The sequence below is a fragment of the Tenrec ecaudatus genome, chromosome 7, assembly GCF_050624435.1.
Source record: "Tenrec ecaudatus isolate mTenEca1 chromosome 7, mTenEca1.hap1, whole genome shotgun sequence".
Taxonomy (NCBI): Eukaryota; Metazoa; Chordata; class Mammalia; order Afrosoricida; family Tenrecidae; genus Tenrec; species Tenrec ecaudatus.
The window spans coordinates 19,566,410-19,583,575 of NC_134536.1; the positions used below are offsets into that span (position 1 = coordinate 19,566,410).

The 17,166-nt window shown below is 48.1% G+C and overlaps 1 protein-coding gene across 6 annotated transcripts in view; it reads right to left on the reverse strand.

Moving 5' to 3' along the window:
* SASH1 (SAM and SH3 domain containing 1) overlaps nucleotides 1-17,166 on the reverse strand; it is a 373,743-nt gene that overhangs the window by 194,703 nt on the left and 161,874 nt on the right. Inside the window, exon 1 of one of the 6 annotated variants that reach the window (XM_075554409.1) lies at nucleotides 5,559-5,770. The exons of 4 other annotated variants lie outside the window; for them this stretch is intronic. In XM_075554409.1, coding sequence (XP_075410524.1) covers nucleotides 5,559-5,714 — 156 coding nt within the window. In that variant the 5' untranslated portion in view covers nucleotides 5,715-5,770. Of the gene's footprint in view, nucleotides 1-5,558; nucleotides 5,771-17,166 lie in introns of those variants that run through there. One more of the 6 variants, XM_075554410.1, reaches the window with a different exon arrangement.

The window sequence follows — 17,166 nt, forward strand, 5'->3', positions numbered from 1 at the left end:
TGGAACATGGTTGACGGTCTTCTGCAAACCTCTCAGTCAGTAGGGTCGGAGCCCCACTCAGAGAAAGACTGCGGTCTGTTTGTAACGATCACCATCGATAAATCCTTACAGTGCAGTTGTCCTGCCTTACACAGAGTTGGAAGTGGCTGTCAGCCAAGGGCTTGTTTAGCTGGAGTAAAGAATGAAAAAGCAGGGCATCGATACCAAGCCGAGTGGAGGATTAGGAGGTGGAGGAAAAGAAGTTGGAGAAGAGGACTGGAAAGGAAGGCAGAGAGTGGGGAGGGGTGTTAGGCGAAGAAAAGAATCGACGTCAAATATGACTCTTCCTGGATCTTTCAAGGGGAGTGGTCGCCTCTCACCAGCCACCCTGAAAAGATTTAGCCACCAGAGTGAGAGAAGTTTACTTTGTCATTAACAGAGAATTGAAAACTGTGGCTGCCTGGGGGATCTGGTCCATTGACTGTGTCCCTACCCTTCCTCCTACTTCACTCAGCCCGTGTCTTCACTCAGAAAAGCCAGAAAGCTGTCCCCTGGCTAGAAGGGAAGTCAAGAGTTGATACTCTCAAATTCCAAGATGTAAAAGTAACGAACTCATCAGCTGAGAAGCTTAACTGTAAGCACTGCACCCAAGAGAATACTGCACTAAGGGCTGACAAAGGAGTTGGCATTTTAAAAGCCCCCTAGGGGTCTCAACAACATCACCCTTTCCCTACACGCTGTCCCAAACTAAGGGGGGGGGGGGGGGTTGTCAATCAATAACAAGCCAAGATAAACCGACAGCTCAGTGGACAGAACACAACTGGGCAATGGGTGTGCAGGGTAGGAACAGCGGAAATGTAAAGCTTGGGGGAGGTGCACGGGGCAGGATCCGCAAACAATAGGCACTTACTAAGGCTTCATGCCCCCCTCCTCCAGTTAACAGTAAAAATAACGGCACAACCCCAAAGCTGCCAGCAACCACTCAGCTGCAGAGTGAACCCCTAGGAAGGGGCAGCACTGTCCCGCAGCGTGTCCAAGGTCCACCACTTTGCAGAAGCCCACTGCCGCGACTTGCTTCTGCGGGGCAAGCAGCTGGTAGAGTCAAACCTCCCATGCTCTGCTTCACAGTTGAGGACTTCGCTGCAACGCTAGGGCTCCTTCCAAAACCCAAACTCACTGCCATCAAGCATAGTGACCCTATAGGCTACTTTGAGGATAGGACTGATCAGAGAGAACTGCCCCTGCAGGTTTCCAAGACTGTAACTCTTCAGGAGTAGCAAGCCTCATCTTTCTCCCTCAGAGCAGTTGGTGGTTTCGAACTGCTGATCTTGCAGTTAGCAAGCCTCATCACCAGGGCTCCTAGTGACCAGAGGCCAAGCTCAATTGTACAGGTCATCCAGTTCTGAGAACAGAAGCTAAAGGACCGTGATCATGTACTAGATGGAGGATCCAGCACATCTAGTAACCTTGGCAATTCCTGCTCTGAAAAACAACTGCCCCCTCCTGCACCCCCTTACTACAGCCCCTCCCTGAGATGTCTTCAATCCCGAAATGAAAGATAAAAGGGTAAAATCTCACAGGATTGTAACTCATTTTACACTTCCCAGCAGACGCCAAAGCCCATCACACCAAACGGGACTGTTGGCTCTGTAGAATTCTCTGAGTAAAGCAGGCCTGTAGCTCAAGACAGCCCCGGTTTCCCTGCTCAGTCATTTCAGACGTTCTGCCATGTATCAGGATGTTGCCAGGGGAAGGGCCGGGATTTTAGTTTGCCTGTTGAAACAAACAGCTCCAGTGACAGCGTGAGCAGATCCCCTGGCCTCTGTACCATGCACTCCTGCTACCCCGGTTTGGCTGTTGCTCTGATGTTGAAGAAGTACCTACATTTTCCTCTTTCTTCCAACAGAGCCATGGTTCCCATTCCAAAACCCAAACTGGCTGCCATCAAGTAGATGGCAACTCAGAGTGACCCTCTAATAGCACAGGGCACAACTGCCCCCGTGGGGTCCTGAGACTGTGCCTCTCACCAGGGGAAGAAAGACCCATCTTTGTCCTGTTTCCCATTAGCTCCCACTTATTTACCGGGCACAGAGCAACAGACAAGATCCTGACCCTGCCCTTCAGGCACTCACAATCTTGAGGTTTTATAAAGCTCCCCCCTCCCCGAATTCCCTGTCTGTTTATATAGTCACGTATTAGCACTCGTCTTGCAAACTCAAGGTTCATGTCTAGCTCCAGTCAAACATCGTCATGCCATAACATTATAGTATGATTTCTTCTCTAAAGGAGCACTTTGCGAAACAGAGTCTAAAAGCAACTATTTAGTGATGAACTGCACATGGACTGGATGGATTAAAATGCAAAATGTGACCTAATGAACTCAAATAAAAAACTAAGAAAAAAAACACACCCAAACCTATGGCTGTCGTGTCAACTCCTACAACCATCCCATATGGACTGAGATCTAGGATTCTTGGTGACAGAGCGGGTTACACAGGAGGCTGTAAACAGCCGGGTCAGCAGTTTGAAACCTCCATCCTGTCCTGGAGGGCACAGTGAGTCGACTCCACAGCAGATAGTGCTTGCTTTTGGTTTTGGGTGTGACTCTTGGGAGAAGCCCTGGTGACTGAGAAGTTAAGGGAGACGCTACAAGCTGAAAGTCTGGTGCTCCAAGCCCCCCAGGTGCTCTACGGGAGAAAGCCGCATGCTTCTGTGCCGATGGAGTCAGCCGACTGACTGTCCTGCAGGGTCTTTACAACGGCTAGGGTTTTGATTCGGGTGTCTGGCTCTTGGCAATCCTCTTGGGTGGTTTAAAACCAACCAACACACTCCCTTGATCAGACAAATGCCTCTGATTTTCCTGTGCCCACTCACCAATAAAAGAATTTTCACCTAACAGATTTGATGATTGCATGTCAAAGACCCTATAAATAAAGTTGCAGTTGTGCTCCTCATCTCTTACAGTGTGATACTTAGAAGTACAACTCCTCCGCTATCTCCGCAACTTCTGCATGGAAGAACCACTTAAATGGCACTTTTCTTTTCAAAGGAGGAGGAGGAGGAGAAAGAAGACTGCGCAGATACATTTCTATTAAGCTGACCTGAGGAAGTGAACTCTGGAGTAGTCACATGGGAGGCCCAGAGCTGGGCTCCAGCAAGGCACTGCCACCCAGAAGTCCTGGGCTGCTGGCTAAGTCCCTCCACCACCCAGGTGAGACCTGATGGCCCAAGTCCTTGACTTTCAATGCCGCACGGAGTGCTTGATTCCAGCAGAACGGGACACTTCAGCTGTTAGCATTGTGCCTTGATGAAGTCCCTTAAACGCCCTTCCTTACAAACAGAAGACAGTTGTCTAAGGGTAGAATGAGGAGCCTGCCGTGTAACGGGCGTCTTCCTGCAGACAGACGCAACGTTAGAATAAAGTATCTGCTTTTACTAAGAAACCATCATAATGCCTAAGTTTAACCCCAAGAAAACCCGTTTGGGACGATCTTTACATTCTTCCCTGCCTCCCGGGGCACCCTGAGCCCAGTAAGCTCAGCCCGGCGTATTTTCTTTTCTTGTCTCTTCTCTTGCATCTGACCTTTGAATAACAGGTTTGAACACCCTGAGCCCCACCCTATCTTTCAAGTCGGCCAAAGAACATTCAGCTCCAACAGCACTGGAATCTGCCCGGGAAGGGAAAGGCAGCCTTCCAAGTGCCACCAACTAATCGGTCCCCCAAAGTCCTCAGCCCCTTTAAGGCAAACCCTTCGAACCCACCTCCGTAGCTGGAGCAGTGTGTAAAGCCCCCCAAATTATAGACACCACATGCCCAGGGAGGGAAGAACCACACAGCAAGATCAACTTTGAGACAGAAAAACTTAAAAAGAACCTCTACGCAGAACTCATCGCATTCACTGGGTTTGTTTTTTGTTTTGTTATTTGAATCTCCGAGAAGAATCATAGCCATCTGTAATGTTCAGATACATTGACAAAAGAGGTTTACAAGCCCAAAGTATATCTATATAGATATAGACATCTCCAGTCAGTGAGAAGAGCAGATAAAAAATCTTTGGCCAAACTTCCCTGGTGCGAGGAACAGTGAAGTGAGAGGGAATGCCAAGGACTGTGAAAACAGTGTACTAATTGAGACTAAGCCGCGATGTCTGCAGAGAGGAGGCACAGCACTCCTGTCGGAAAGGGGGTGGGGTGGAGAACAGAGCTCTCATTTACTGAGCATCTACTTTATGCCAAGCTCTCTGCTGAGCCCTGACACATAACGACTTAGCCAAATGGTGGAAAACCCAAGAAGCAAGTCTTCCTTTCCTTAATTTTCAGATGATAAAACAAAGGATCGGATGGATTAAAAAACCTTGGCCAACGCCATGCAGACCAGCCACCAAAAAGAGCTGGGTTTGACCTTGGCAAACGTATGCCAAGGAAGGACTTGCATTCGGCTGATAACCCCAGGACCAGAAGTTTAAACCCACCAGCCCCTCCTCGGAAGAAGGATGCTATGCGGCTGTTCGCGCCGTAATGGCTTGAAAGTCTCTAGAAGTCGTGTGACTCTGTCCTATAGCATCATGACAAGTCCATGGTGACTGGATGACTGTGAGTTTGGTGTTTGGGTTTTTGAACTCCCTCCAAAACCCAAGCACTTGATCTCTGTGCTAAAAACAAATTAAAATTGCATCCTGTGCACCATCCCCGATAAAAGAGGAGTTTCTCTCTAAACTCTCGACACCTCCCTCATAGGAGAAATGGAAGATTTCAGAGTGACCTGGAGCCTTTTCGGATGATGGACACAACCTGCACTGGCAAGCTCTTTCAATGAAAGCGGGCCTTTCTACACACGGATTAAAACATCCAGCCCCAAACTCTGCTCCCAACCTCTTTCCTTAAAGCCCCACCAAAGCGAATGGGCTAATTTCCCAAAGCCTCTGCCCTATGGCACCCCCCACCCCACCCCCAAGCAGGTTAAAAGCTTCGTCTGCGACGGAGATGAACGATGTTCAGAATCCATGCCAAATCCATGGGCGTTTTAGTTACTGGACATTTCACAACACATGACAGTACACAGCAAAATAAGTCTCATTGTTTCTGGCCCCAAACATTTAACAACAAACTTCCTGTGATTCTGCAGTGCTGAAAAACTGCAGACGCACACAGTGGGTAAGGAAATGGTGTTTTTCCAACCCCCTCGCCAGCAAATGGTCGAACAGATAAACACCAGTCACATCAGCCTCTTCCCAGCCCAATCAAACATGAAAGCACCCGGGAAAACTTATTTACATGCCGGCTCAGAAGACAGCTTTGTCTTCTCCAAGTCAACTTCTCCGCAGGTGTCCCTGAAGAAACTTCTCTACACCCAAACCCGATCTTAAATAAAAAACAAAAATATCCTTGGTCGGGGCCTGGGCTGGTGCTCTGAAAATGAGGGGTGAGCGTGTTTAACCCCCGAAGAGCCACCGCAAGAGAAGGAGCGCTCTGTGGGGTCCGGGGGCCAGGCAGGAAGCGAGAGAGGGGTGCCGCAGGCAGAGGGGTGACCGGCTCGGCGGGCCCCGCGGGGTAAATCACCGGCGCCCCAGGTAACTCACCAGGATCCCCATCACGTCCGTCCAGAGTTGGGAGAACGCCTCCGACCTGCCGGCGGCCGGCTCGGGCTCGGACGCGGGCTCCGACTCGGGCTCCGACTCGGGCTCCTGCTCAGGCTCCTGCTCGGGCCCGGGGCCCGCTGCTCCCGCGTCCTCCATGGCCGCGTCGCGCGCGCGGCTGGCCGTCCGGGTGTCCGGGACGCGCTCGCCTGTTGCAGCAGCCCGGCCGGGTCCCGGCGTCAGCGAGCCGCGCCCCCGCGCCGCATCCCCGGCGGCCCGCCCACCCCTGGCCCGCGCCCGCCCCGCGCCTCGAGGTGGCTGCCGCCTGCGCGCGCCACTGACAACTCCAAAAACTTTCCCAGCCCGGCGCGGCCGGGCCCCAGGGGAGCAGAAGGCAAAGTCCGCACCACCGAGCTCCGCGGCGGGGACGCCAGTCCGCCCGGGCGCTGCTCACCCCACTGCCAGGGCGGCTCTTCCTGTGACCCGAACCAAGTGACTAAGACGCGCGACTCGTGGCCTCCGCGGGTCTGGGCAGCGCCCTGCACGAGTGACTGTGGTGGCCCGGGCACCTGGGAACAACTCCTGGGACCCCTCTCTTCAAAATGAGCTCTTCCAGCCCCACATGACTCTCCCCTGGACGCTGCAGAAAGCGGTTAGCAACAAAAGGTGTTCTGATGTCAGGCGCTGTGCATGGAAATGAGCTCCAGACCCGCCGCCAACCGCCTGTTGCATTGGCAGGCGCCCGGCGGCCCCGGGCCTGCGCCCCTGTCCAGCCGCGCTCGGCCCCGCCACCGTTGGGGTGCTGGCCACTCGGGAAGTTCATCTTGGGGTTCGCACGTCCCCAAGAGTTCCCAAGGGGCTGGTGCTGTGACCACCCACGCCCCTCCTCTCCTGCTCTTGGCAGCCAGGACTTTGCTTGGGCTCCAGCCACTGTGGATGGGGAGGAGCGGGCACATTTTGGCTACTGAGAGCCCCCCAAGCCCAGCATGGCCTGGGGGACTCAACGAATCAGAACACATGCCTTTTGCGTTTCAATGAACGGCCCCTTTAGCCGTAGGGAGGGTCTGTTTGCAAAACGCCATGTCCTCCTGGTGGCGGTTCTGCCTGCCCACACCGGGGGCTGTGTTTGTGTTTCCACGGGGCAGGGCCAAGACGTTTGTTTTTGGAGGGAAATGGCCTTGAGAGGTATTGCTTTTCTGGTGACTGGTTTACTCAGAGGATTTTCGGAGGAAGGTGACAATTTGATTTTGTGACTAAGGGCTTACAGCAATCAACAGGAAGCCCCATGGGCTCTGCCCCTCAATTAGAGAAGCAGGGGAAGCTGCCCAGGAGGGAGGCCTCTCTTGTTTTAGGGGCTTCTCCTGTTTGTTCGGTTTCTCTCCTCCCTCTCATCCTTACTGTATATACTCTCTGCCATCCAGTGAATACCGACTCAAAGGATCCTCTGGACTGGGTAGCACTGTCCCCTATACATATCCGAGACTGTAAATCTTTCAGGCATTGGAAAGCCATCTCTTTCTCCCAATGAAAGTGCTGGTGGTTTCAAACTGCTAACCTTGGGGTGAGCAGCCCTGTGCGTAACCACTACGCCACCAGGCTCCTTCTCCCCTTTCTGAGCTCACCCAAGAAGACTCTAGAGCAGCGGTTCTCAACCTGTGCGTCAGGACCCCTTTGGGTGTCCAACCACCCTTTCACAGGGGTCACCTAAGACCACCAGAAAGCACCTATTTCCAAAGGTCTTAAGAACTCAGAAAAAAAAAAAAAAGAACTCAGGCAGGGCTCTTCTATCCATCTCCAGGCAGGTCACCCACATGCAGATGCACCCACATACCAGGAGGACCCCAGTGAAGACTGAGACCCATGCTACACCATGCTTCAAGGCAACATTTCATTTGTCGTTAGAAATAAATATTTCACAATATATAATTACATATTGTTTTATGATTAATCATTATGCTTTAATTATGTTCCATTTGTAACAAAGAAAATACATCCTGCCTATCAGATAATTTCACATGACAATTCCTAACAGTAGCAAAATGGCAGTGATGAAGTAGCAAGGAAAATAATGTGATGGCTGGGGGTCACCACCACACGAGGAACTGTAGGAAAGGGTCACAGCATTAGGAAGGTTGAGAACCACTGCTCTAGAGCAAGTCCTTGGAATTCTCCTACTGGTGGAACAGGGCTGGAGAGCCCTCAGGAAAGCTGAGATTTACAAGACTTCCTCAAAAGCAATTACCTTCATTGGCGCCATCTGTTGATAGGCATCTTTGAAAGGGAAGGAAAATCAAGGAGAAAGTTCTCCCTGCAGAGCAGGGAAGCTCTGGTGGAGGGGAAGAAGGAACAGTGGCCGAGTCACCACAGCCTAGCCCCGGGACTTTGCTGGAACAGGAGTGAGGGTAGACGTGATGAAGCCCAAAGCTCCCTCATGCCTGGGAAAGCTATGGGTTCAAATAAATACAGTTGATGCAGTGGCGGGTTGGTTGTTGTGGTTTGTTGTATTTTTCATGATCACACCTAAAAAGATATTGAAAGAAGACATTATTTTCCCCAAATACGTTTAGGAATCCTAACCCTGAGGGTGTTATGTTAATGTATCCATGTCAGTGTGGGTGGGGTGAACCCTAAAGGCTTTTGAGATGTAAAGCAAGCAGATTAGATACAGGAAAAGTCGGTTTAACTGTGGTTAAGTGCCCTGGAGCTGATGTCCAACTCACCACCATGGTCAGCTCACAGAAGAGCATGGTCCCATTCGCTTTGTTAGCTGTAGATTTTCCGAAGCTATTGCTGGCTAGGACTGAACCAGCCTTCAACTAGCAGCAGCCTGGCTCTTAATCCTGAGTCACCAGATACTTGGGATAAAAATAAATACCACTATATAACACACAAACACACACACATCATACCACCATGAAACCTGAAAAATATAAACTGTGGGATTGAATTAGAAATGTAGGAGCTTTTGTGTTGCTGAACGTTTTGGTGTATGTATTTTCGTCACAATTTTTTAAAAAATGCTATGTGGAGTGTCAGGGTCAGCTACAGACATGGATCTCATAACGTCTCATAGGATCCACCCACTGGTCATCTCAGGATCAACTAGATGTCTGGATGACACATCCCAAATTGCCTCACATGATCCATTCCAGAGGTCATGTCCAGATAACCTGAGGACTAACACAGCCCCACATGATAATGAGGTGCAAAAGGCATGGATTACAAAAACAACCATTATACTAGGCTAAGGCCCAATAGGAGGCAAGTAGAAGAGCCAAAGAGGAAGCAGGATAGGAGAGAAGCCCTGGTGGCCTAGTGGTTACTCTTTAGACTGTAACCCACAAGGTTAGCAGTTTGAAACCACCAGTCCCTCCTGCTCACTGCCATCGAGTGCAGGCTGACTCACAATGATCCTATAAGACAGGGTAGAACTGCCCCTAAGAGTTTCTGAGACTTTAACAGTTTATGGGAGTAGAAAGCCCCGTCTTTCTCCCAAGGAGTGTCCTGGCTGGTGGTTTGAAGTGCTGAACTTGTGGATCACAGCCCAAAGTTTAACCACTACACCACCCAGGCTTCTGTACAATTTACAAAGGACTTTTAAAAATTGAAGATTTCCAATGAGACTGGGAGAGAGTCTTGGAGGTGATCCTGGTCAAATCCCACCTGGTGCAGAGGAGGACAGGGACTTGAGTATGTAACCGATCTGTCCAAGTGAACCTAGTTACACGGGCAGAACCAACGCGAGGAGTATCTGATTACTTTCAAAACGCCTTACCGTCCACATTGTAATTCATTTTTATGTCACAAAGCTCTGAGGGAAGCAAGGATAAATATGCCATTGAAGGTGGTTACCCAGAAAATATTTGGAATCCCACTCTGGTTAATTTCCTACGACTGCCATCCCGTCCTTGGAAGGGCCGTGATGTTGGTAGTGCACTCTAGGAAAAGGAGAGCTTGTCCCTAACTTTCAGTACAAAGCCAGCAACTGGTTGTGAGGTCAGTTCCGTGGGGACCAATAAGCATGTCTTGCAATAAATTAAAAGAAAAGACTCAGAGTACGGCAGTTGAGAATAAGGACTGCGAGGGCAGCCATCTCAGTATTATCTCTTAAAGATGTTGTTTCATTTCTATTATTGTGTACATATGCATGTACATGTTTACATATTCATACATATACAGCAACATGTAAAGAGATACTGGCCTGCTTTTAAAAAGTGTTTCTTGTGGGCAGTCCAGATTATTATAATTTAAAAGCCACTAATCTTAGAGTGTTTCCGGTGGCCTAAAATAAGAAAAGGATATTATCTCGGTGAGGAGTCATCTAAGTCAACATGGGAGAAAAACACCAGCCTGTGTGATCCAAGGATTGCAAATAATAAAAACCAACACAAGAGCAGGGAATTGTATTAGAGCTTAAATTCAGAACACTCGTGTTGCAGAAGGCTATGGATAACCATGAAAGTTCAAAATCCACTTAGAGAGTCCCCAAGTGAACCGAGTCGCTACGAAACTCTCTTGGACCAACATCCAAATATGTGAACAGTGTTGTCCTCAGACAGCGTGCACTGGAAAATGGATTGCGTCAGATAGTTATTTTAACATCTTAACATTCATTTTCCATTTTAACTTGTTCTGGTATTTACTATTATTTTTTGCTTTCTTTTTGATGAAAGTTTATCTTGTTGCTGATGGTTTTTGTTTGCTTGCTTTGTTCTGGTATGATTTTCTTTATATAAAATCCAGGATAGGAAAAACAAGAGAAAGTGGAATTAGAGAAATAGATCTTTAGAGTTTTATGACAGGGTAAGTTGGGAGGCAAGGGGTAGTTAATAACAATGGATACAATAATGAAGAAAATGATAACAAATTGGTTGTGGTAAATGCACAATTAAAAAAAATATATTTAAACCATTGAATTGTATCATTCATGGAGCATGTCAATAAAACAGTTGTAAATAAATAGATGCAAAAAATTAGGAAAGAAAGAGAAAGAAACCAGCAAAGGTTCGGGTTGGTTGTTGAAAGCACAAACAACAGCATCAAGACAGAGCTGGGTTTGCATTTTCACTCAGGGTCCAAAAGACGTTGGACAAGTTCTTTATCTCCTCTATGCAACGGAATAATTCAGCCTGTGAATTACTCAAAGGAATTCTCTAGTCCGGAAATGTCATGGAGTCATGGAAGAGGAAGTTATCTTCTACATAGCTTATTAACTCTAACATTCCCACAATTAAGTACCTAATTCCCAACATGATCAAACCCTCCTGCTCTGCTCCTTTTCCATTTCACCACTGCTTCAGTCATCCATCTCCTGAAGCTCAACACCAGAGATATCCCTGATCTGATCCCTCTTCCTCACCATTACTCGCATTCAAAGCACAGATAAAGCTCTTCATTCCACTCCTTGAATGTGTGTCAGGTTCACCCACCTCCCTCCACTGCCACTACCACTACCTTCGTTCACCTTACCACTCTTTCTTCCAGTGTTTTATCTAGAGCAACGTGGACCTGAGAACCTAATCAGAAACCATCTAGAAATTTTCCAGAAGCATAAATTCCTGAACCCCACCCCAGACATTCATCCCTTATCCATCAGTTTGTTTACCAGGATGGCTTGCAGGCGCTTTGAAGCCACCAACCACTATTTTAGATAGCGGCAGGGTCACCCATGGTGGATAAGTCTCAGCAGAGCTTCCAGACTAAGGCAAAAACCCAGACAATCCACTTCTGATGCCTTAGTCATTGTCGACCTCTTGAGAAACAGCCAGACATCATCTGACAGAGTACTAGAAGATGAGCCCTTCAGGCATTTAAAATGCAACTGGAGAAGAGCCCTCTTCAAAAAGAACAGTGGACCTTAGTGGTATGGATGAAGCAAAGCTTTGGAGACCTTAATTTGCTGATAGGGTGGAACACAAAGTGAGAAGAGACTGTCACAGACATGCATTCATGTTCAGAATATCAGCTGGGCAAAGTATGAATCCAGGAAAATAAGAAGTAATTAAAAAATGAAATGTAGCACATAAGATCAATATCTTAGGCATTAATGACCTGAAATAGCCTGGTATTGGTCATTCTGAATCTGGCAAGTATACGGTATGCTATAAAAGGAATGACAAATTATAGAAGAATGGCATTACATTCCTAGTCAAAAAGGACCTGTCAAGATCTTACAGTGCAGAGCTGTCAATGAGAGCATAATATCCATATGTCTACAAGGAAGACTGTGGCTCTGCTGGGCAAGTCTTGGGATGCTAACTTCTCTGCGGGGGAAAGAAGAGACTCTCTGTCCACATAAAGATTTACTGACTCAGAAATTCTATATAGATTCATTATGAGTCAGACTTGACTGCTTGACTTGATGTCAATGAGTTTGGGGTTTTTACAAAAAAGGGATCAGTTATCAGGCATCAAAGAACAAAAAATCATATCATTGGCTGCATACCTCCATGATACGATCGCCGAGGATAAACGGTGCATAAGCAAATGTGGTGAAGAAAGCTGATGGTGCCCGGCTATCAAAAGAGATAGTGTCTGGGGTCTTAAAGGCTTGAAGGTGAACAAGCGGCCATCTAGCTCAGAAGCAACAAAGCCCACATGGAAGAAGCACACCAGCCTGTGTGGTCACGAGGTGTCAAAGGCATCAGGTATAAGGCATCATCATAAAAAAAAAAATCTTACCATAGTGAATGAAGGGAGAAGTGCAGAGTGGAGACCCAAAGCCCATTTGTCGGCCACTGGAGATCCCCTTGTAGAGGGGTCTAGGGGAGGAGATGAGTCAGTCAGGGTGCGATGTAGCACCGATGAAGTATACAGCTTTCCCCCAGATCCTGGATGCTTCCTCCCCCACAACTACCATGATCCGAATTCTACCTTGCAAGTCTGGATAGAGCAGAGGTTGTACACTGGTGCATATAGGAGCTGGAGGCACAGGGAATCCAGTGTGGATGATACCTTCAGGACCAGGGGGTGAGGGGCGATACTGGGAGAGTAGAGGGTGAGTGGTGTGGAAAGGGGGAACTGATTACAGGGATCTACATGTGACCTCCTCCCTGGGGGATGGACAACAGAGAAGGGGGTGAAGGGAGACGCCGGATAGGACAAGATATAACAAAATAATAATATATAAATTATCAAGGGCTCATGAGGGAGGGGGGAGGGGGGAAGGAGGGGGGAAAAAAGAGAACCTGATGCAAAGGGCTTAAGTGGAGAGTAAATGCTTTGAAAATGATTAGGGAAAAGAATATACAGATGTGCTTTATACAATTGATGTATATCACAGCTGGGGGTGGGGGTGGGGGAGGGAATCTGCACTTAAAAAACAAAACAAAAAACAACTGATGTATGTATCTGTATGGATTGTGATAAGAGTTGTATGAGCCCCTAATAAAATGTTAAAAAAAAGACTATTGTCCAAATCCATCCAACAACCACTAAAGCCAATGATGAAGCAATTGAAGAATTCTATCAACATCTTCAATCTGAAATCGATCAAACACGCAATCAAGATATGTTGACAATTACTGGTGATTGGAATGAAAAAGTGGGAAACACAAAGGACCAGCATGTGGAAAATATGGCCTTGGTAATCGAAATGAAGCTGGAGGTTACATGATAGAATTTTGCAAGACCAATCATTTCTTCACTGAAAATACCTTTTCTCCAACAACATCCACGGCTATTGTACATGTAGAACTCACCAAATGGGATAAACAGAGATCCAACTGATTATATACATGGATAGAGGTGATGGAGAAACACTTTATCATCAGCTGTGTTAGTCTGGGTAGACTAGAGAAACAAGTCCATGAACACGCATATGTGTATAAGAAAAAGATTTATACACAAGAGGAACTGAACATCAAGAAAACATCCCAACCCAGTCCAGTCCAAGGCCATAAGTTGGATATTAGCCCATATGTCCAATACCAATCTATACAGTCCTCTTCAGACTCACAAAACACATGCAATGAAGCCAAATGCAGGATGATCAAGTCAGTGGGTAGAAAGTCTTTGGGTCCAGTGGTAATGCAAGCATCTCAGTGCTGGCAGGGGTCTCTCTGAGGCTCCTCTGGCTTCCAAGGTCTGGTTGCATCCATGTGGTTTGTCTTCTGCAATGTCTCCCAGAGAGTAGCAGAGAGAGAGAGAGAGAGAGAGAGAGAGGTGTCTTCCACCTCCAAGAAGGAAATACCAGCTTTCCCAGAATTCTCAGAGAAGGCCATGCCCACAGAAGTCTCACTGGCTATCTCCAGATTGACAGCCCAGACTCCACCCTTACACTCTTAGTCCTTAAATTGACACCAGATTAGGTGACTACCACATCAGCCAAACCAAGGTCAGGAACCAATATGCAAGTTCAGGTTCAAGCTAAAGAAAATTAAAGCAACTGTATGAAAGACAAAATACAACCTTCAGTATATTCCACCTGAATTTAGAAAACAGATTGAGATCCCAAAAGATTCCTTCATGAAGTGACCCAAGGTTCCTGCAATGAAATCTCCAAAGGAGCCCAGATTCGGGCCATAAGCATCCTTATCATGTCCCTGCTCCCTTTGGCCATTGTTTTATGCAGTGTGCCTTAACCACTGCACCAAGAGGACTCCCGGTTAGAGGGCAAGCAAGCATCAGGTTTAAAAATGTATTACGAATAAAAAAAGCCCACATTTTTTTAGAGCAGAGCTTCATTTAAATACTGGTTAGTGTTCAAAGATGCTCACATAACAACCCATTTTCTGCTTACAGCACAAATCAAATGGAAACAATGATAAGGAAAGAGGCCAAATGGTTTGTGACCATCCAGCCTGGGGCTGAAATTGAGCAATGAAGATAGGGATATGCTCACTTGAGCGGGGCCTGCAGTCAGCAGCCCCTTCCTGCCCCCCCCCCCGCCCCCACCCCCAGGGCATCCCACAATGCCTCCAGGGAACCCCACCTCCAGCATAATCCTGAACACAACCCTCACCCCACCCAAGCCCTACCTCCACCCCACACCGCCCTGCCCAAACATGCCTTAAAGGTGAGCCTCCAAGGATCATAGAGCATTTCATCAGAGGAATGGGGAGGTGGCTCAATGCAAATTAAAAAGTAACAAAAAGCGAAGAGACACAGGGAGTAAAAAAGTAAACAAGTCAACTGCTGCTTCTGCTAGCACTGACGGTGTGTGAGATCAAAGGACACATTGAAGCGCTCCAGGATTTCGCCTTGCGCAGATCCACAATCAGTGTTCAAAGCTGGACATTGAACAAGGAAGACCGAAAAAGAATCAATGCATCGGTATTGCGGTGCTGGCGCAGAGTACTGAAAGCATCACGAGCTGCCGAGAGAACAGCTCTGTCAGTCTTGGGGGATGTGTAGCCAGGATGCATCTTAGAAGCCAGGACGCTTCACCTCATGGGCTGGAGAGACCAGTCCCAGGAGGAGGATGCCCTGCTTGGTAAAGTAGCCGGCCAGTGAAGAAGAGGAAGGCCCATGACAAGATGGATTGCCGCAGTGGCTGCAACACTGGGCTCGAGAACAATGGTCAGGATGACGCCTGACCAGGCCGTGTTTCGATCTGTTGTACAGCTGGTTGCTATGACTCAGGACCAACGACAAGACCAGTGAGGATGTGTCGGGCTATAAACGCTTTTCTCTGAAAGGTCTTTTTTTCCACTCTGATAAATGGTGATTTCTTGCTTGAGGCTGCTCCGCCTGACGTGCCTTGTGGTCAGCCCATCACAACAGTACGGGTTCATGGTGATTCACAGGGAATTCTTGGCTGATTTTTTGGAATTCTATTTCCAGGCCCCCTCTGAAAGTCTTCCTAGTCTACCTAAGTGTGGAAACTCAGCTGAAACCTGTTCCGATGCATAGTGACAGGCAAGCCTCTCTTCCCACATGAGGGGTGGCTACACATGAAGTGCCTCGATCCAGAATCAAACCCAGGTCTCCTGTACAGAAGGCAGCAGGACTTCCGCCACCCCCCCCCCCCCGCCCAGCACAGCCACTGACCCCATGAGAAATGCTGTTCATGCCTCACCAGTTACACATTTTCATTTGTGTTGGTGCTGCTATAGGACACAAGGATGTACCCAAATCTCAAATACGATTTAAGGGGGATGGGACAGTGACAAGGCAAAGACACATCACCCAGAGGAGGGGGGCCGTTAGCAGGAGGTCATAATGGCAACCAAGGTTTTGCTGAGATTCCTAGACATAGAGAAGGACACGGGAGAGCAAAGGAAATCCTCACAAAAGCATGCTTGGTAGCAGGTCAATACAGCACAATGACAGGAGGGACTACGGAAGTGGGAGAGGGGCCATGACCAGGGCAAGTACCTTATGATAGAGGAGCTTACAAGACTGGTTCAGGGTCCAAGTACACCCTGGATGGTGATTTCCCTCAAGGACTCAGGCAAGTTCCTAAGAAGATTGCCCCTCCTCCAATTCACCCTGCCTTTCGGGCAAGACCTGTTTAATGGTCACTTGTATACCGGCCAGGAAAAAAAAAATTCAATGGAAGCTTAATGCACATGGGACTCTGCAAATGGATTTTTCGCTGTCTGCCAACTGGGTGATGAGAACGTAAGCGCTAACAACAAACCAAGGTTCTCCCTGGGAATTATTCCCTGAGATGTAATAATATCATGACTGATCGTTCATTTCAGGGAGTAAGGTCAGACTAGATGATTCCTAATACTCCTTGTACTTCAAAAACACTTCAAGACAGACCCTGAACGAGTTAGTAAACCACATTATGGACAAGAAGGGAAGTTCTAGGCAGGCTGTCTGTAAGTGGCCAGGAGGGTCCAAATGGTCAGCTATGTGAACTGAATTCCAATGTGTCTAAGGCCAAGAGCCCACAGACACCAACTTATCATAAAACCCAGCGAAATGTCCTGCCAGCATTGGGATTCTGGCTCCCAGTGAGTGACCTGGTCCCGCAGAGCAGAAGACAGCTGCTCCCTTAGGGTGCCGGAGCCTGTGCATCTTGAAGGAAGCAGACTGTCTCACCTCCCTCCTGAGGAGCAGCTGACCAGCAGCACGTGCATCCCCAGGGTCACCTTCTAAGGTAAGTTGAGGAGCTCTGGTGGTGTACCGGTGACACATTGGGCTAGAACCTGAACGGTCTGCCAGTTTCAAATCACCAGCAGCACAGAGGGAGGAAGACGGGGCTTTCGACTCCTGTGTTGTTACAGGCTTGGAAACCCACAGGGGCCGTGGCTCCTTGGTCCTATAGGGCCGCTAGGAGGGGGCATCAACTCGATGGCAGCAAGTTCGTTTTTTTTTTTAAAAATCATTTTATTAGGGGTTCATGCAACTCTTATCACAAGCCATACATACATCAATTGTGTAAAGCACATTTGTACATTCATTGCCCTCATCATTCTCAAAACATTTGCTCTCCACTTGGTTTGTTTGCTTTTAAGTGCATTGAGTACCAGCCTTCTTGGGGAGAGCAGCCAGGCCTGGAAGAGGAACAAGGAAAGGACGTGTGGGGAAGAGGATGCGTTTGGACTTGAACCGGCTCCTGGTAGGACAGGGTAGAACTGCCCCTGTGGGTTTCTGACACGGTCACTCTTTACTGAAGTTGAAAGCCTCATCTTTCTCCTGCGATGCAGCTGGTGGTTTT